General features: G+C 45.0%; 1 protein-coding gene across 1 annotated transcript in view; it reads left to right on the forward strand.

The window, feature by feature from the left end:
- The window catches only part of LOC131267187 (MOXD1 homolog 2-like), a 117,654-nt gene that overhangs the window by 58,477 nt on the left and 38,640 nt on the right, over positions 1-20,537 (forward strand). The window contains exon 3 of the mRNA XM_058269986.1: positions 1,596-2,120. Within this exon, the coding sequence (XP_058125969.1) occupies positions 1,764-2,120 (357 nt within the window). The 5' untranslated portion in view covers positions 1,596-1,763. The remainder of the gene's footprint in view (positions 1-1,595; positions 2,121-20,537) is intronic.

Below are 20,537 nucleotides of genomic sequence, written 5' to 3' on the forward strand. Positions count from 1 at the left end.
ATTTGCCCGCCGTACGGACGCTCGCTCGGGTGCCTTTCCACCAAACAATGGGCCTGTGTTTGACATTTAAAACGGTACAAAGCGGTGAAACGTTCGATGGGAGGCCAGTGAACCACTCTGCTTGCGTCACATCTTTTATTCAGTGTCTTCGGTTGCTCGAAAAATAATATCCTTTTCCTACGTTAAACCCTCGGAGGAGGGTTGGGCGGATGGGAATTGGGTGGTCGTGTGGAAAACTTACACAATGCTATCGTTTCCTTACGACGTTTCCGTCAATAAACCTTTGCTCTGTGAGTTCGAACCACCATCGAAGGATTCCCGAACAGCAAGTTGGAGCGGGAGTCATGTGCTTCATGGTGCTGTTCTGGTATTTTAAAGGGAGAACATTTGGATAGGTTTATGAGAAGGATGCCTTATTGATTCGGTACAGTGAGTACAAAAAGTATAAGTCTATACGAAAATTTCTTAGGAAAGTCATACTTCGGAGCGTTGTAGACTCAAGAAATTAATTCAAATGATCATTTTTGGTAGAGGATTGGCCAATTTTTTATATATCATCCAAATTTGTTAGTAAAACTTGAAAGCACAGATAATAATGGAAAAATATTACAAAAAATGCATTTATTATGAACGCAAAAAGTATTTGTCTAATTCGGATTGTTTTCCTATTTTAGAGACAACCAGAGAAAAGAGGATATAGATTTTATGTTTTGTAGACTATCCTTTTGATTCAATGACACTTTTAGTCGTGGCAAATTTGCTAAATTTGCTTAGACGGTGAGGTGTATTCTGTCCCATTGTTCTTGCAATGCGAACGAATGGAATCATCTAAGATCCATAGATTCCATAGATTTTCTATCAGGTCCATATCTGGACTCTGTAAGGGTGAATGGAGTTGTTTTGAGACATTATAAAGAAAGCAGAATTTGGTATTTAAGGCTGTTTGCCTTAGATCTTTTTGGATCATGTTGGAATATTCATCTTGCTTGTAGTCTTAACTTCTCGGTACTTTTTTTTAAATTGTTTTTCTAAATATGATTGTAGATTTTGTGATCCATCACCCCTTTAATGAAGTGCAACTGCCCCAGTCCCGCTACACTGATGCACCTCCACACCATGTTGGAACCTCCACCTGATTTCTTTGTTTGCATTTTGTTTGATATTCGTTGCTTATTTTTCGGGTTGTCTTTGAACGTTTTCGACGCATGAAGATATGCTTGATTTAAATCAAATGGGAGTATCATTTCATTAGCGTGATCTGTCATTAAGTAGTTTCACAAAAATCTCACAGGAATGTGACCAATTTCCAAGTAAACAAATATTTTTTGAGTTAGCTAAATAACAAATTTTAATTTATTTGTTTCTAATTTGTTTTACTATTACGATTTTGTATTTCTTTATTTGTTTCGAACAGTGTCAGTGCATTTACCGTTCCAGCACTAAATCCATTTGATGTTTTATTTTGCGCTAGAACTCTCTAAAATCAAGGATTTTTTAAAGAAAAACTTGTCCGTACGAGCACTTTTTAGCCTCACTGTATGATAGTTGAACAACTTATATTGAATGAAAACCTTCTCTTATTTCGTCTATTGCAGGTGATCGAGATTATTAAAACGACCCAAAGAATGCGTGTGTTTGCGGTTCGAGAAAAAAGTGAAATGCTAAAAGGGTGAAATGAGAAAGAGAATGAAGTGTTAGTGCAAACAAGGTGTTCGAATCCTTATTGAGGAAAAGAGAAAAGAAAGAAGTAAAATTCGCAAAGTATGTTACCTTCCATCAATTCGGGCGGCCAATCGATGGCTCAATCATTAGTGCGGATGTGTTTTCCGGTCGGCAGTGGGACCCCATTTTCCACCCGGCGGCGAAGGTGGACGATGGCGGCCGGTGTGCTGGTGTTGGTCGTGCTCAACCTGTCGCTGGCGTCGGCCGCCCACTGGGACCACGCGGTCTTCCTCGACGACGACTATCGGCTGCTGTGGAGCATCACCGGGCAGGATATCACCTTCGAGGTGCAGGCCCGGACGAAGGGCTACATCGGGCTCGGCTTTTCCAAGGACGGCACGATCTACGGCGCGGACATCGTTATCGGCTGGGTCGACCAGGGCCAGGTCCACTTCCAGGTAAAGCTCACTCGCATTCCCTTTTCCGTAAATCGTATGTAGGTTGCGCTGTAGGTCAATATTTCCGATAATTGGATTCCATGCTTGGCTAGGAAAAACTAGCAACCGCTCAGCGGAACGCTGGGGGGAAAAACCGGCTACGTTATGTGATTAGCGCAATATATTTCGGCTCGAGCTTTTCATCGCAACCATTCCACCGATCGTTTGCCGTTTGGCGATATTTATTGAAACGCTGCCGCGGGCGGGCTGGGAAAACAATTTCCATTTTTCCTCGGCCCCCACCAGCCATATCCACCTGGAGGAGAAAAAAAAACAAACAAACTAACCACCTACACATTGAACACAAAAACAAGAGTCCATTTTGGGGCCAAATCCATCCACCCAATCCCGACACGGATTCGTTCCGCCCCTCCGGCGAACGGTACGGGCTTCGGTGTATAATTTTCCCATTTGAAAACCCCCCTCCCCTACCGAGGGGGGTTCTTGCAGGGTGGGAAGGAATGGTGGGAAAAAATTAGAATCACAAACAATCCCACCGAACAGAAACATAAATGCGAACATAGCAGCGCGTTCCGCAAAATTGCCGCGCGAAAAACCTTTCGGTTTTGGAAAATTCAACAAAACATCCACATTTTCCGGACTCCTGCTCGGGCTGCTTTCAGCGCGTTTGTCGCGGTGAGGATTTTGCGGGTATCGGGAAGTGAATGCAAGTACAGGAAAATCGTCGTGTTTCAAAATGTCGTCGGTCCGCGATCCGTTCCCCGATTTTCCCCGTCCTCAAGGTTGCGAAAATTGTGTATCCTTTTGTTCCCCTTGGTGGTTGTGCGGGTGTTCGTGGATGGAAAGAAGCGACCCATTCGAAACTGATTGCCCAATACGTTATTTGATCCCGTAATGTTTCCTTTCTTAGTCCCGAAGGGAAGGTTGGTTGTTTTGTCCTCAGAGAGAGAAAAAGTGCGCTGTTATTGTTTTGTCTGTTTTACGGACGCAACCTGTAGCCATGGACACCAATCCCGATGACATTGGTTTCACTTCCTCAAGGACACGGACCGCCCGATCACGGTGGTTTCCTATCTGTGCACTATTATTAAAAAGGAAATGACGGGAAGGGAAGATGTCAACAGAAGCTTACTACCCTTGTCGGAAAAACTGAAGCCACACGAGGGGAGGGTGTATGGAAAACAAGAAAAAACCACCTTATTTGCTTCCAGTTTTTTATTTCACCTGAAAGCAATAAGGTCTGATGTTGATGTCCTTTTCCCGAAAGGTTCATTAATGCTACCAAAAATGTCATTACCTACGATGAAAAGATGGTTCTTTTATCGAAACCCGGTGTCCCTGAAAGCCGAAAGGTATTCCAGCAACGTGACCACTTTAGCTCGCTGGACCAAATTGAAGGTTCGCCGGTGGGAAATGCAACGTAATCATCGCTCGCTCTCGGACACACCCTCGGACACACGTCCGTGAGAGGAAAGCTCTCCAGCGCTGGTCATAAATTATTTACGGATCGTTTCATTGCGCCACGGATGACTCTCCTCGGCCCGGTTCTTCGCCCGTGCCCTGACTCGGCCCGGAACGGAACCACGGCTCATCAATATCCGACTGCTGAAAGGTGATTTATCGAACGAGAGACTAAGGCTACCTAATGCAGCGGGTTCTTCTTCTGCTGACTTTCCGTCGCGGGGTTCGTAATCATTGTTTGCGTTTTTTGGAAGTTGAAAATCCTCCTCTGTCTTCAGGTGGCAACGTGTCAGACGCCACCGGACGCGATGCAGCGGACCTGAGCCCGTGCGCTGCAGTAAAGGAAGTCGTTCAAAATTAATTTTGCGTTGATTTATTGTTATGGTTTATTGTCTCGAGAAGTAGCTTCCGAGCAGCGCTACCGTCGTCTGCATTCGCGAGCAAAGTCTCCAAAGACTGCAGAAGTGTGTTCGGAAGAGATAACTTCTGCAATTGTGTGAATTGTAAGCTGTCGGGGGTGGATTTGACGTCAATTGCAAAACAACTACGAGTCGGTGGAGATTGGTTCCTTATAATGTTATCAAAAGAAAATTCGAAACAGCTTTCAGGCACTTACAGCGTATAGAGTACGTCATTTAAGGCGTAGGAAAACGAAATTAGAACTCCTAACGAGAGTTTCATCTACAATTTTATTTCGTTGCCATGCCGTCCTCAGCCCATTCTGGTGAAATTTAAAACAGTCTCGGTGATTTCGAAAGAAATTGTGTCGCGTTTTCCCGAGACAAAACAATTGCAAAAGGCGATGGCGTTCGTAAACATGTCAAACAAGCAGCACTTTGTACCTTCGCTTCGTTTTGGCTTTCGCCCTATTTGCAAGTGCGCGCTGCAATGCGCTGCGCGATATCTAATCTAAAGTTTTCCGACAACGGTGCTGCCTCCGACGATGTCTCGGGGCCTCGATAAATGCTCCGGCGTTATGCCATCTTTCTGCTGCGTCCGACTCACGGCAAACGTACGAACCGCGAAGATCTTTGCTCCATTGGCTTCGGGCCAATGAGATTTTACTATTAATAATTTACTTTTACGAGCTCACAACTACGGAGTGGAAAGGCGCCTTGCATCGCCATTTTGGTTGGGCTGCCGTTTCCGCGAGGTGAGCCTACCGTCCCGGTCTGGCCAAGCTCAAGTAGTTTCGGATGAGAGGCCTGATAAGCCGACGAGAGAAATGGCCTACTCCCCGGGGGTGGTTGGGAGCCGGGGTCGAGATTGTGACGCAATCCCCCCAACCCGACCCGGGAGGAATAAAAGCGAAGGGAAAAAGGATATGGTGAAATAAACCAAGATATCCGACTTGACGTGCTCGAGGAGGGGAATATAAAGATGGAGCGAGAAAAAAAAAACACAAACACAACGTGGCCGTTATCGGGACGATTCCGGTAGCGTTCGCATCATTCCGTGCAAGGCGAGGGAAAATTAAATGCTCGCTCTTTATCATCGCCCTCGAACCATCGCCGCAAGGATCGGAGCGGTGGATTGCTTGATGGACCTGAGGATTCCTTACGCACCGACGTCTCGGGCCGGGCGTGCTCGTTACCAAAGTTATCGGCTTCTTATCTCGCGCTGGTTCTGCGTCGGAATCAGCAGTTTTTCCGACCTCACCATCGATGCGCCGCAGAAAGGTGAGAAAATAACTAACTGGAGTGAACCGAAACGGAACAATCTAATTTCGACTCGTCCTGTCTCGTCGAGCTTCGGTTGCTCAATCAGACCGACGGGCGGATATTGGGAATAACGAAAAAAATCCCCCTTGTTCGCAGTTCCTTGTTCAACATTTGGGGCAAGTGTGCGCTGCCTGCCGAGTGTGGTTTTGTTCCAAGTGCAATAACCAGCAATATAATGTAACTCGGCACCTTATTTTTATAGCCCCCGTGCCGAGTTCATGTAACGCAAATGTTTCCCACTTTCGGGGTGACTGCAAGGTTTTTCGGCCTTCGCACCACTATAATCAGATGTATAATGGATTATTGGACCCGGACCCGAATGGCGGGCGAATATCTGAATATAAAACTTTATGGAAGCAAATTAATTATTAATGAAAGTACATGCTGAAAATCATTTCAACCGGCGGGAAACAAACAAAATTGATGTAAAGAAAAGGTAGGATCGATGTAGCATTAATTAAGTTATGTAGCGCTAACCGAGGTGTGGGAAGGGCTTTTTCCTGCTCCTGATTTTCCCTTCCTGAAACGATTCATTCCATAGCATCGAGGTAATCTCTTTGGAAATGTTTCTTAGAAAAGCTTGTTTTGATTCGAAAATCTTACCATTGGGTAACCGATAACCAACCGATTCGATCAGATAACAACTTCGATCCTTCGGGTGGAGTTCTTAAGAGAGAAAATCACTTACATCAGGGCAACAAGGGAAAGGATTATAGTTTCTCTCTTCATCAATGTGGTGAATGGTCTACTCCCCGAACTAGTTCTTCTCTTCCCCGCGTCCTCAAAGACGTCCATGAGCTGGTCCAGACCTTGGTCCGAATGTGGCTTTGCCTAACCGCTGCCTCACAAAATCCTTCTGCTGAAGCACTCTGGCCTTAATGATCTAGAAATAATTTAATTTACGCTAAATTTATTCCACTATCCTGGCAGGAAGCTGGATTTCGGTCGGGGGACCGGTTCCTGCAAGTGAAAAACATCGAGCTACTGCAAAATCGGCGAACGGGCGATTGCTCAAGTAAGCGCACTGCGAAAAGGCACTTAAAGCTGCACATTCTCTGCACCCGCTTTTCCCCCAATCGGCTCGCGTCCATTCGGGGATGGAGTTTGGGGATTTGTAATTAGGAAGCCCTCGGTGTCCCCTCCGGGGGGGCCATGCAATCCGATACACCTTGTCCCCTCACCATCCAAGGGGTGGTTCATTATTATCGTTATTCCGTTTCCCTTTCCCAGCGATGACCCGGGAAGTTTAATGCGCTGGAAATGAGCTCGCCAGTTCCGGCTTTCGGGTGCTTTTTTTCCTCACTTCCCGGTTTTCCTCCGTTTGGGAAGAAATTAGGCAAAGGATATGGTGCCGCATTCGGTGGAGGAGGTTTCCGTTTTTCCGTACATTTCGGGCGTCTGTTTCAATGTTCCTTTTTATCCCCCGCTTTTCCGACGGTGCCCTATCACAGTAACTACCCCAAACTCCCTCCCCCCACGCGTTGGGTCGTTATCGATCGGCGTGGAAGAGGGCCGACCGGAAAGAGCGGCGTCCACATTTACGCCACCGCACCCGGCCAGAATCGAAATTAATGAGGTTTTACTTATGGGGTCGAGATTTATTGCTATCACGTGTGAACCCCGGGAAACACCGGTAAAACTCACCGGTGGAAAAAGGATGTTTTACGTTACTGGGTAGGTTGCCAAGATATCCTCCAACCGGGCGGGAAGAAAAAAAAACCACGATTCCTCCCCCCCACCCACCCGCCATGTGCCTGTTTTACGATTCGTTTCAATTCGATTACTGTGTGTACGATGTGGTTCCTGGCTCGTTTCCGGAACGGGCCCGACTCCGGCTCGCGCGAATCAAAAGGGGGTGGGCGGGATCGGGAGGATTTTATTTTTCGCCTTCCAAAAGTTTTCTTTTTTCCCAACACTCGATTTTTCGGAAGCGTCGTTCCGGGTAAATTAAGCTGTTTTATTTCGTTCGCTACACGGCGCTTCGCAAAAAGGTAATTTATTGATCGTGTGCGATTATACGCCCTGGGAGAGCGCGCGAGCAGATCGGTCGGCACTAGATTATAAACTGTGAACCCATTCCCGATGCCCGGTGATTACATCTAAATGGCGTATAAATTAAATAGAGCAAAAGGTTTTGCGCCCCGGCAACGGACGCCCGCTCGAAAAGTCACGAAAATTGCACACACATAAATTGAGTGCTAAGTTATTCCGCCGGTGAATTGAGAGCGGTGGGCAAGGATTCGCTCCGTGTTACCTTTTATCTGATGGGAAAATAATTGCGAAAAAATACAATTTTCGCTGCATTGATCAAGACGGCGAGGGGTTGGAGTTGGGATGAGCGTGGTTCGCCGGGGGATTACCATTCTTTTTCCGATTGTAGCACGTGACACTGACAGAAAGTTTTCCCAAATCGCAACCGAAAGGTTTTCCAATCGATCATGTAGTAAGTGAGGGTGTTTAACTTTTTTTAGCCTTCTGCCCCCTTTGGAAAGCGATTGGCGAAACAATGCGTGGCGGGAAAAAATACACTTTCGAAGAATTTCTTCCTCAAATTTCCCCTTTTGAGAAACAAATATCAAAAGGAACAAAACTTTGCTACTTCCTGTCACACTTTCCCCGAATGGGATTGCTTTGCAACGAGGGAAACGCATCTTCGCCTGATGCTAGGGATGAAGAGATTTGGAAATTTCATCCCAAAGCAACGGCGACGCACCGTCTTTGGGCCGGGGAAAGCGATTTCCATTCCACAGCCGGCCCAACCATCCTTCCGAATGGCTAATTTATGATTGGCACATGACGGAAAATCCACTCTCTCCCACTCTTGCGCCATTCCTGGGTTGGCTTCGGTGGGATACATAAATATTTTCAATTTTCACGCCATAATTGACGTTCGATGCGGATCAAAACCGAGTGCGTGCTGATGCCAGGCGGCTTTGGGAACGGAAAACTCCTGGTTGAATATCTTCGCTTACTTCTGCACACCGAGGATTTGCTCGAGCTGAGCGGGGCGAAATACGTTCTGCGATCGGAAAATCCAGGGCCGAGCCCAACCTCTTCGGCTACCCTCCTTCCCTAGGCAGGGGATGGGGATTTTTGCCATCGCCGTGGCCGCTTGTGATGTCATTTACATAAACAATTTCAAGCCGAATCAACGGTCCGATATAAATCCGATAAGCTGTTGCGTGCCCAGCGTGCGTTGCTGGAAAATCGGAAGTTTGTTCCCTTTTCTGTTCATAATTTTGTGTTTTTTTTTGTTTCCTTTGAGTAAATTGTTTCGAAAAGGCGGGATAGTATCAAAGGGACGTGAGTGGATTTCTGCCAGAATCGATTTTTCCTTCTTGAGGAGGTTCGTTTTTCTTGGAATTTTCCACTTGACTGTGAGTTCATAACTTGATCGAGAGTCAAAAAACTGATCCATTGGAAACAGTACACATCGTTTCGTCAAATGAGACATCACGGAACGTTAGTTATAATTTTCCTGCTAAAATTTCAAACAAAGCATCGAACATTTACGTCGTAAAATGGATAAAATCTTGCCTCAGAAACGAATGGAAATCATACCAAGGCATGGAAATGGTGATTAAATAATTCTCAAAAACCATACCCACGCCATTGTCGTTCGGAAAACCTGACGCCACACTGGCGTAACTAATTTCTTCAGCAGCCCGGGCAAATTCGATGCTTCCAGTAATCAAATCGTTACTGCCCCGCGGGGTTGCGGTTAAAACTTTCACGGAATTGTCTTATAAATTGTAACGAACCCCATCAATCAAATGAATGAATCCGGACTCCGGGTCAAGGGGAGGGTAGAATCAGAAGAAACAGAGGAGGAGAAAATATAGCTAAAGGACATTGTTGGGGAGCTTTGGAGCAGATTTTCCATTTCATGGGTCGTTTGCATCGGGCGTGGCGTTACGATTTTGGAGTGTATTTTTCATTTTCTGCCCAGATTTGCCACTTGGCTTCCCCTGTTTATTCAATTTTTCATTTTTCTGCTGAACCGGCCGGTTCGGTCGAACGCCACCGAGTTGAAGTGTTTGCAGTGAAAAGGACATTAAAATTAGTCGGAATCGTTTCGGAGCTTTTCGTTGAGTTGAATGAAACGAGTCACACAGAACACGTTTTGAATGTTTCTTCGTTTGAATTTGTTTTTCTTTTTTCTTGACACGATGTAAAACATGTACTGCAGGCATTTTTGAGAATTTTGAAGAATTTCTATCTTATCACTCTACGTTGCCAAAAATGTGTAGGTTTGGTTTGAAAACGAATATTTACCCTGTAGTCTCTTCGACTCCGTTGCCAGCAATTAATTGAGTGCCTTTTCTTCTGACTCGTTTCTCGTTGTCAAACGTCGGAAAATCCCGCTCTCGGTTCGAGGAAAAAGGGTGAAAAAAAGACACCGATCGATCGAGTCCCTTTCGCTCTGGCAACGGTAAACCAAACTCAGCAGCGATATTTTTATCAGGGAAATGGAACACCCATTCGCCTTGCGCGCTTTCACCATTGTCTTCAAAATGATGGATGAATGTGCTTTTGATTAAGATATCCTCACGTCGGCAGGCGGTGTCCCAGCAACTTTTTCTCGCTTCCAAGCAAGGATACACGCATTCGCATACTTGGATGCGTTCCGTGTTTCCATTTGACGCAAGACTTCCCCTTGGGAGACGAATGTGTCCAACAGACGGTGACGAGCGAACGTTCGCTCCTGCGTTTGCTTGTTGCTCTCGAAGCCATGTTCAGTGACGCCCGCAGAGATAAAGAGTTTTTCTTTTGCGATGGGGAAATCTTTACCGCTTTTGTTTTTCTTACTATCCCCATGGAAAGATGTAAAACAGCTCTATTACTTCTGTTATGCGGGGAAACATGGAGTTTTTGTATTCAAACAAAGGTTTTTTTTATGTTTGAAAAATAATGATTTTTAACTTTAAACTGTAAAACACTTTTGAACCAATATGTTCCACAAACAAAATGATTTAAAACTTTTAAATTTTTGAGTTTGGCATTTACACAACCTGTTTTTCTTAAAGACTTGCCTAGCAAGATTTGTAAACCCCGCTGAATGCTTGTGTTTTCCTCTTTATTCAATGAAACAGATGTCTACGGACCTTTTCTTTATCTTGAGGGTTTGGAAATAAAACAAAAACAAACATAAATTTGAACGTTAGTTTTATTACGATTCTTTTACGTTCGCTCAACAACGCTCCATCTTTCGGCGAACGACACACCACACCAAAGCCAAAGCTGACCAACCCAACGTTTTTTCGTCTCGATGGTGCCTTTTCCTTCGTTGACGATGGGCAAGAAAATCCCCTGCCGAAAATGAGTCTTTTCTTTCAACCTTTCTCGCATGGCAGCAGGTGGGGAAAAACGGTGCATTGGGACAGGCTGTTATCGCGCGCATACACACACCAACATCGGGACCAAACTGATGGAGTATGTTTTTGGCCCCTTTTCCCACCGTTTGCGTACCTGTAAAGCCATTTTCCGGCCTCGAGCACGTGGGGTTGGTTGGTTCACTCGTTACGTATACAGGCGCCTTGATGTGTGGGACAAAGGATATCAACAGTCGGAAGCTTGAGGATCCTGGCGAGAAGGCTAAGAAGTGGGAAAACTCGTTAGCCTTTAGCTTACTTTCTTTCTGCGGCGACACCAAGCGCTCGAGAGGACAGGTGCTCCCGAGCGGAAGGAAAAGATATAAAAATGAAACCCGGTGTTTCCAGCGACACCAGCGTCAAAAGGAAAACCTCCTTTCCAGCCCTGCCTACCAGAGCCCCCCCGGTGGGAAGATGAATGTGGGTGGGAAAAAGGGCAAACGATTGGAGGAAAACGATACATCCAATGATGCGTGTCCTTCTGGTCGACACCGAAAATGGCAACGACGACGACGACGACGTATGTTCGATGAACCATTCACGAGCGCTTCGTCCTTTTGGGTCTTTCGTACACTCCGTACTTGAAGAGTCTGGGGTTTCCTTGGCCATGTTAATCCAAGCTATGTGTACACACATAAATAATGTGCTGTTTATTGATTTTGTATTATGTGATCGAACATAATTTTCAAAAATCTCTTTCTGCTCCATTTTGCTTGCTATGGTTCGATTTTCATTGCGGTGATGTTGAAAGGTTGATAGGTGCTTGTTTATTGTACTAGCATTACGCCACTGGTTTTTCCGGCATGAAGACTATTTTTTAAATATTCATTATGCAACACTATTTTCATGTTACTGTTATTCGCATCACGAATGAAACTATTGATTTTGTGTTTTTGCTCGTTGTAATTATTTTCCGAACCACTTTTCCCGCTGAAAACAATCGCATCGATATCGCAATTGATATTTATCGATTGACTAACGGGCGAAAGCTTTTGCCTCCGGTCCGGCAGGGATTTCAAACCTATTCCCGGGCTCTCTGATAAGCGAATCCCTCGTGGATTACTTTTGCAATAAATTAATTACACTTTCAGTCCGAGCGCAGCGAAAAGCTGCGGCATCCGGGCGAACTTTGCGACGGGCATTAGTGGGGAAAATTACTCCGTGACCGTGTACCGTACGCGACGCCAGAGCCCGATTTCCCGGTAGTGCCATTCCGGGACCCGCGGCTCAATCCCGCTGTGACACATTTATCATTGAAATTATTAAATTGCACCATGGCTTGGAGGAAATTCGTGATGCATACGCTTTCCACTGTTGTATAGAAAGCGGTTATTTTTCGTGGGATTCCGGTAGCCCATGCTTTCGTCCTAGAGGAAGCGTCGTTTGGCAGTAAAAAATAAAAGGTCCGGGAAAAGAAAGGCGCCATCATCCCGTGCGTTCATCCGGCACCAGTTCCGGGAGATTCTTGTATGCGATCTACCCCAGATATCCTGTCGTTTGGAAGCGTTTGAATATTGTTCTGGAAAATCCAAACAAAGAACAAAAAAACGACTGGACAGATAATGGCAAATACTCCCCTTTTTTTCGCCACTACCATGGTTGACCACTTCCGGGAATCAGGGACCTTCCGACGACACCCGCCGGTGGTGAAATGAAGGTTTTCCCGTTGAACGTTTGCGGGTCATTCGGCTATTTTGGGACACTTTATCCTTTGCTTCCCTTTTTTAATATTTGGTTCTTTTCCCGCCCACGATGGGCAGTAAATTTTTATTTAGCTTCCTAGGACTGTTCAAAAGTACTCTAGCTTTCCCGGACAATATTGTGCGCTTCGCCCGACTGTCGATATCGGTTTGCATGGTTTTGGTTTTGGTGAGATTTAACTTTGCCTTCCATAAATCTTCATTACGGGATTCCATTTCGATTTCTGGTTACCCTAAACGGGTTGAAATTGGACATAAGGAGCTAGTAGACTCGATAGGAAAACCGTATGAAAATTTAATATGTTTAGATATTTTCGGCTAACTGTTGAAGAAGAAGTTTCTAAGTGTTTTAGTATTGGGATCGATTCTAAGAACAATAAAGAAGAATCAAAGGAAGTTTTATGTTTGTCAATTTTCCTTTCATTTATCATACACAACGTTTCCTTTCTTTTCACTCGGAAAACCTTGTTAACAAAGAAGCTTTTTTTTCTGCGAAAGGAAAACAAATGGTTCATATTCGTCGTAACGTTTTATGGAGGCTGTTGCGAGCCATTCCTCACCTTCCGAAAGGCCATTTCCATTAACTTAAACGGTTGCTACCGGAAGGAAGTGTGGCCTGTTTTCCGAACCCGCCAGTAACGGCCGTCCATTCGTGGGCCCGAACGTGCTATTTCCGGTCGGCGGTTGCCACGACATTTACTGCCAAGGCAATGGGCCAACGAAAACGGCCCATTGGAGGGAAGAAAAATAAAACACGGGCCTAGGCTTTTGGGGAAATATTTGTATTTCGTCTAACGCGTCGGAAATATAATAAACACGCTGCCCGCAATAGAGCAACCCAGACATGGAGATGCTATCGATCGATCGAGCAGCGGGAAACTATATTTGGGGGTCCCTCGAAAATCTTGGGACCACGGCTTGTTCGCTTACCTTGACGAAGGGCAGCCCGGAGTGGTGTTGTTGCTTGGGTAATTTGGGGGATTCATCATTCATCAATGCGCTGATTAATCATCGAACGGGTGAGAATGCGCGCGCCGAAACGACGTACCAATAAAAAGGCTCCGGAATAAATCTTCGGAATCCAATGAATCAATCGGACCTTGTGGATGTCCAGGAAATCGTTGGCGTGTCTTTCGATTGTGCACGGGGTTTCATCCTCCACCCCCGGAACTGTCCACAGTTCGATCTGTTGAATCGAACGAATTCATCACCATCCGAGTGTTGAGTGATGTAAATGGGGTTCTCTGTTTCTCGATCGGTTGCCGCCAAGATTTATTGGCCCACACGCAGTTGTAGGCATTGTCGTTTGCTCAGCGTGTGTTACTCCAACATCACCTATTGAGGCGTGCTCGAAAGGATGACGTCACGACATCGAATGCGCAACATATCCGCAAAGTTCGTCGTGAAGCAGGAACCGAAAACATAAATAGAGCGTAAGGTATCACCTTTAGAATCGGTCAGTTTTGTCGAGTAACGTGTTTTGTTGGCGATTCTTGGGATTCTCAATGCTTTTTGCAAGATGACAATTCAGAAAAAAAGGTAGCTTGGGAGCAAGAATGCTTTAATTGGAAAACTTTCCAACAAATCGATCTTCATCATCATCAACATACAGGAGCAATATTCCCATCGACGTCAGCATCAGGCCTCGCCGAAAGAATCAAAGGCTGAGTCATCGCCGCGTCGGAAGCTGATCTTTGACCACATCGCAAAAGCGCTTGGGTTATTTCTCCCTCGACTTGGGATATAAAAAAAAGCTTTCAGGTCATGAGGAGGCTACCGTTGAATGATAAATTAGTAGGTCAGGATTTCCCTTCTTATCTTCTCCGGGCCTTTTTGCCAACATTATTCGCTTACCTTCCCGATGCCAGGAGCACATGCAAAGTCATCAGGATCGGTCAGGATGTTATGGTGTGAGTGTGTTGCTTCCCAGGACGGAAGGGAATCATATGAAATACCGTAGGATTTCCGCCAGCATTCCATTCGCAAATGGCCAACGCCGGCTCAAGGTGAACGTGGAAAACGGACGGGACATGCTTGTTGAATAGCGTTTTCCTTGGACGAACTTCTGGGCTTTTTTTTCTTCGGCCCCCTTTTTCCGGTACCGAACCTTCACCTTTGAATACTAAACATCTTTGGCGGCGGGTTTCCCACCGGTACTGCTTCTCGTTGGTTTTTCGAAAAGAGAGAGATATGACACGGGTCGAAGAAGGACGCAACGATGATCTTAGAAAAGCATTTTTTATACGTGTTACAGAACAAAGTTTGGAGTAAGTTTTCCTCCAACTGCGCCAAAAATAATCTTCGGAAAGGTCCGGGAATGGCTACTTTAAATAATTAAAATTGTTCTCCTCTGCTCAACCACTTCACCTCCCAAAATGAAAAGTTCATAATATTTGCAAGACAAAATGTAGACAGAAAATGGTTTGAAAAAACAGACTTAATATTATGATCATAACTTAAATCAAATATTCACTTATATAGTGAAGGCAGCTGTTTTTAGATAAAGTAATTGTGAACATTTTCCAAACAGTTTTGAATAAACAATATGAATATTGTTGAAACATCTTTATTTCATTATGGAATGCTAATAGTCGCGTTCACCGTTTTGGCAAAGTAAGAAAGGGTTATGAAATTCTTTTCAAACTTTGCAGACCGGTGCTTGCTTTCATCATTTCTTTGATGGCATTTCGCAGTACGCGTGTTTTCCCACTAGTCTTTTAAATTCCACTCATAGAACGTAACCTTTCACTCAGATGAGCACTTGGCCTATCGTTTTTCTGATTGGTGGATGGGTGAATTCTGAGAAGGCTATGGTACTGGCTCGGTTTTACGAGATATAACTTACATTCTGGCCTGACGCTTTCCAAAGAAACGTTTTCCAACTTAGTGAGCTAGCTTAATTTGTATCCGTTCAAGTAGCACAAGGTGGGTTTCACTTCCAATGTATCAATTTGCTACCTAGCTCAATATAGATAGGTTTCATAAAAAGAAATATACCGGATGCCATGCCCAGCACCTTTATAATTCCGGAAGGGATCACCGGCATGTGCCAAGATAGGAAGTTAATGGGGGGTGAGAAAAGGAAAACTCACGTCCCACCATGACACTGCTTAACATGGAAATGATGTTACATTATAAATATTAAAAGTTTCCCAGATTTCCATCACATCACCCCCCCAAAACGCCGCTTCCTTTCCCCGAACGGCCGCAAAGTTTTACAAATCTCGACTATTCGTCCGAGCGCACAGGAACAGATTTCCGGTCGGTTGCGTTTCGCCAGCTGGTGGGAGTTTTCAAGTTTGCTCGCAAAAGGAAGTGCAGAAAATTTCTTGACCCTTGTCAGGATCACTCCAGTCATGATGAATCAGAGAAATTTAGGTCACCACCGGCGCTCGTCGGCAGCCTTGGGTTGGGAAAGAGATTTCTGCTCGTAAGGATTTTTGTCGGGAAAAATATATGTATATATTACTGGCGGTTGCTCGGGGAGCAGGAACTAATTAGTGCCTTTTCAAGCGAACACCATTCACTGGACGCACCGTTTGAGGTTCCGACGAGCGGGAGTCGTTTGAAAAATGGACCAAAGTGGAAAAATGGGAACACGCTGTTTGCATTAATTATCTCAGCTCAGCCCTCGCTGGGTTTCATTGCAAGGCGTCCGTGGTCGGTTGGTCAGATGTCTTACGTAAACGCTGTCAAAAAGGCGCCTTTTGTTCCCACCGCATCAGGTGCATCTGGAGGCTCAGGTGTACGTGCAAATTCTCCGAACCGTAAAGTTGGAGCCGGGAGAACGCTGGAGCTCTATAAAAATAAGATCCTTTTTCTTCGGTTTTATGTGCACACCACGTTCGGCAGCTATAAGCGCCTTGCGAAATGGGAGGATCCCAATGTTTATGCTGCTGCCGATAATTGGACGTGGATGACGTGGTCTCGTTACAAGGTGAGCGACGTCCGCGTTCACGACGCACCCGAAGTCGTCACACGCTGGAACCTGGAACGCAGTTGCGTAATAAGGCTTATCAGACTTCACGATTGCCCGCGGACGCTTTTTGACTGTTTTATTAAGAGTGCAGCCCCGTTGGGTCCTCACAAACAAAAGACGTAGAAGTAGTGGGACCCGCATATGAGCACACCCCGAAACCATCAGCTCGCTCGGAGACGTTCAATTACGGTGCAATTTGTAACGAGTTGGACCGGAATGGAAAACAACGGACCAAAGAAATTCATTACCTCGCGTAATTGTGCATTGTGCTGAGGAGGGAAAAATGCCCTGCACTAAACAAAAAATGAAAACAAATAATGAAAAAACCAACCCTTTGGGAAAACAGTCATAAACAGTGCAGGTCCGCTGGAAGCATAGAAGTGCAGGGCAAGTGGATAATCACTAGTGTGCAAGGTTATGCTTCGAAGCAGGAAGTCTCCTTCGGAAGGAATCTTCAAACGACCCAGTACACCTGTCATTTGCAACCTGAAGCTCCAAACGGATGATAAGAACCGGTTGGTAAATATTTAAGTATGGCAAGTGAAGCAAAAAGGTCTCGCTCGAAAAAAAAGGGTTTGGCGGGGAATAGTTTGTGTGCCTTGGGAAATATTCACGCGCACGACAAACGATAATATCGGTGGGGATGTTGTTTGAAGGAATTACATCAAATATTTCAAAACTCTTTTGCTAATTATGATGGATCGAGCCTTAACCACAGAGCATAAACATTAATATCTTTGAATACATAATGAGTGTGTATTCAAAATAAAAAATGTATCACCTTAAAATGAAGGCTTTGAAATCGGACATCATGAAACATCAAAATGATTAATCTCGTAAAATAATGTGAAAGCAGAATTTAAAAGGAAAATATTTTCATTCCATTATACATGAATGACTTCAAATATCCCTCTCCGAAACGATGCACAAACGAGTGCCAAGTGGATCGATGAGCATGAAATCGATCCGCTCCAGTCCAGCGGGCAGACATTCCATCACATATTTGCACAGTATGGTTGTTTACTTGGCGTAATTAGAATTGATGTAAATGATGTTCCGCCGGACGATGGGCTGCGGGCGGGTGCCGGGGGTTGCGCATGCCATCCCGCTCGTGGAGGTAATTATGGTTAATGTTGTTTTTAAATTACATTCCTTCGTTTAGGTTTCGATGGCTCCGTTTCGGTGCGAGTGCCAGGGTTAATCTTTCATCCGTAATGGTGTGCGTACATTAGTCCTTTTTAGTCGCAAGGAGCGGAATGGGAAAAAAGGGTGCTGGGAAAGCATTATGCCACGCGAGGCTAGCGCATAAGCTGCAAGTTCCTTGGTGGCATACTGACATTCACCCCCCACCGTGATAGTATCACGTAATTTCATCGGTAAAGATCTGATACAGTGCGGAACTATTCTACGGTTTCTAGAGTTGATCGATTTGAGGCACCTCCACGCACGGTTTGACGGGCGACAAACGGAAAAACCATTTTCCATTGTTACCAAACGGGGGCCGAGAAGGGTCCAGTGCAGGCCCCCAAACGAGTTGGGTTGTTTTTCTTTTAGGTGACGTAATAATCGTAATAATTTCCATTGTGCACGCGATACATTCATAAAACCGAGCTATATGTAGAACGAGGGCTCGAACGGGGAAATGGGTCATGTTTAGATGAAGGGAGCCTCTCATTTATGGATGTACCATATGGATATTATGTGTGTGTATGCCTATATGTGTGCATGAATGTAAGCAAACAAAAACTCACGTACGAGCAAGCATAAAGCTTGCCCCGAAATGAGGCACAAGAATGAGTTATTAAAAATTCTATTACTCACACCGATGCTTTTACTTTCTTGCTCGAGGTGTGGGAACACGCTGGAAGGCTCCTTTTACCCCAACATACCCATTTGCTTCCCCCCACCCTATCATTAACTTCCCGACAAAGACCGACCTTCGGCTGCGCGGTGGAAAGTTCTGCTAAACTCCGGCGTGGCGTTAAAAGCCTCCCCAGAAACCTAATCATCGCCAACCTCCTACCCCTGGAAAAGCTATTGCAGGGAAAAAAGCGGCCCGCCGGGAACGCAACATGTCGCGCTCGTCATAATGGTGGTGAAAAGTTAGCGAATATGTGCAAAAGTTGCGCAGTTCTCCCCAGAGTGGCGCGCGAGGGCGATGGACCGAACCGTATGCACATAGCCATTCCATAATTAGGTTTAATTTCATTAAAATTAATTGTTACATAATAGCTCCCGTATGCGGGAACACCATGTCCCGCGGGAGGAGGGGGCCAGCGGGTTTGAACCCGAAGAACTCCATCTCCCGGCATAAGGCGTCTAAAGCTCGCCTGTCGACACACTCCCGGTGACTAAAGACATCCTTTTTGTCGCAAGCTCCTGGGGCGCAAATCTTCGACGACGGCACTTCCTACCTTTCCCTCTGCAGACACACACACACACACACCCACAAAAAATGTCCTTTGTGTAGGGACACAAGGTAGGAATGAAAAAAAAACACCAAAGCAAGCAAAAATGGCACGTAACATTAGCGAGTTATTAATGTAAGGCGAACGCGTGGGTCCGCTTTTGAAAGGACGGCACGAGCGCTCAACAATGTCTCATTATCGTGTATAAATTATGATGCCATTTTGAGAGTACTTTTATGTTCGGCACCTTGCCAGAATGGGTTTCTTTCTGTCGTGTTTTAATGATGAATGACGTTTTCGAGGAGTGCCTACTTCGTTGAATTCTTGTTACGTAAAAATGAATGATTAGTTTATAAAATGTTTAGAAACAGAAGTAACTCAGTGTATATAAATTTTAAACAAAACTAGGTTTTTACTAAAACTGTTTTTCTCTTCTTGTTTCATTTACAGGTAAATTCAGCAAGACATCTTTTAGCACATGAACAAAGAAGAAAAGTGTGGTGTCTTACTAACGTTTAAGGTACATTTGATGTAACTGCTGCTACCGGACTCTTATATAAGAAAAGCTAAAAAAGAGCTTTGAACACGAACAGGAGCACAAAAACATAAAGAACCCTTGGAACACTATGTGGAGCGTCACGTATAACACTGCAATGGCATCTACCCGAGCTCGACTACTACGTTGTTGATGATATAAACCGCACAAGACAAACGCTCACACCCGTGGCATGTGAGACCGGGGCAGATTATATTGGATGGTTTAGTGCCTGGGAAAAGCGAACGACTTCCAGCGGTAACGTACCTCAGCAAAGTAGGTCACAGGCAACCCCATTTCCGGCGACCATTTTTCTCCGCCCGAGCGTTCGGCGAAAGGATGAAATCCTCACCGATTCGGTCTGGTTTTTAATCGCTGTTAGCAGATTTCCCTTTCGCCACCGCAGTGTGTGTATGTGTCACATACGGAAGTGGTCGGAAGACTGTGTGTCCTTGTTCCGGGTATCTTAGATGAACCATGGTTGCGTTCAGTACACTCCAGGGGGTGATAACTTCATTGCCGAAACGGAGTAACGAATGGAGTGGCCCGTCTTTCAGGCAGGGGCGGGAAAACAAATTATGGAAGGCGCAGAAATTGCAACCACCCCGTGGATGGAGACAGTTCACTTCACTGGAGTAGATATGGTGACTCCTTTAGGTGCGTTACAACATGTGCGCAGTTCACACATCTGCCGACTGAGGGAAAGTCTTTTAATTTAGTTTTTTCTTGACAGCAACAGGACGTGAACCATTTTGTTATCGATTTAAATGAGACCGCGCATACAAACACAAGCAACTCGTGGAATTGCAGAAGGGATTGCATTAAGCAAACAAATTGTCGGTAGAATTTAATCTCGTTGAATTACCCACGGTTGGACTGTTGTATTCTGCAATTTAAATTGCACCTCTTTACTCAGATAATTGAATTAACAAACTGCTTTCATTTATCAACAACACTGAGAGATTCTGTTGTGAGTGAAGGACATTTGGAATGCAAATCAATTCGTGGTAATAAATGCGTACTGCAGATGTAGTGGGGTGCAAAATGGTTAGCAAAGTATCAGTAGCGTTGCTCTCCATGTTCAGGAATCGGTTATCAGTTTAAGTCTGTGAGTAAGTGTTCGATGAGTTGTTGCATATGCACTTTAATTAAGCCGAATAAGGTTCAAAGCAATTGCATATGTTTGAGAGTTGTTGAAAAAGTTTGTTTTGAGATCTTGTTGATGGTTAAAAAGCAGTTTT

Source organism: Anopheles coustani, chromosome 3 (genome assembly GCF_943734705.1).
Source record: "Anopheles coustani chromosome 3, idAnoCousDA_361_x.2, whole genome shotgun sequence".
Taxonomy (NCBI): domain Eukaryota; kingdom Metazoa; phylum Arthropoda; class Insecta; order Diptera; family Culicidae; genus Anopheles; species Anopheles coustani.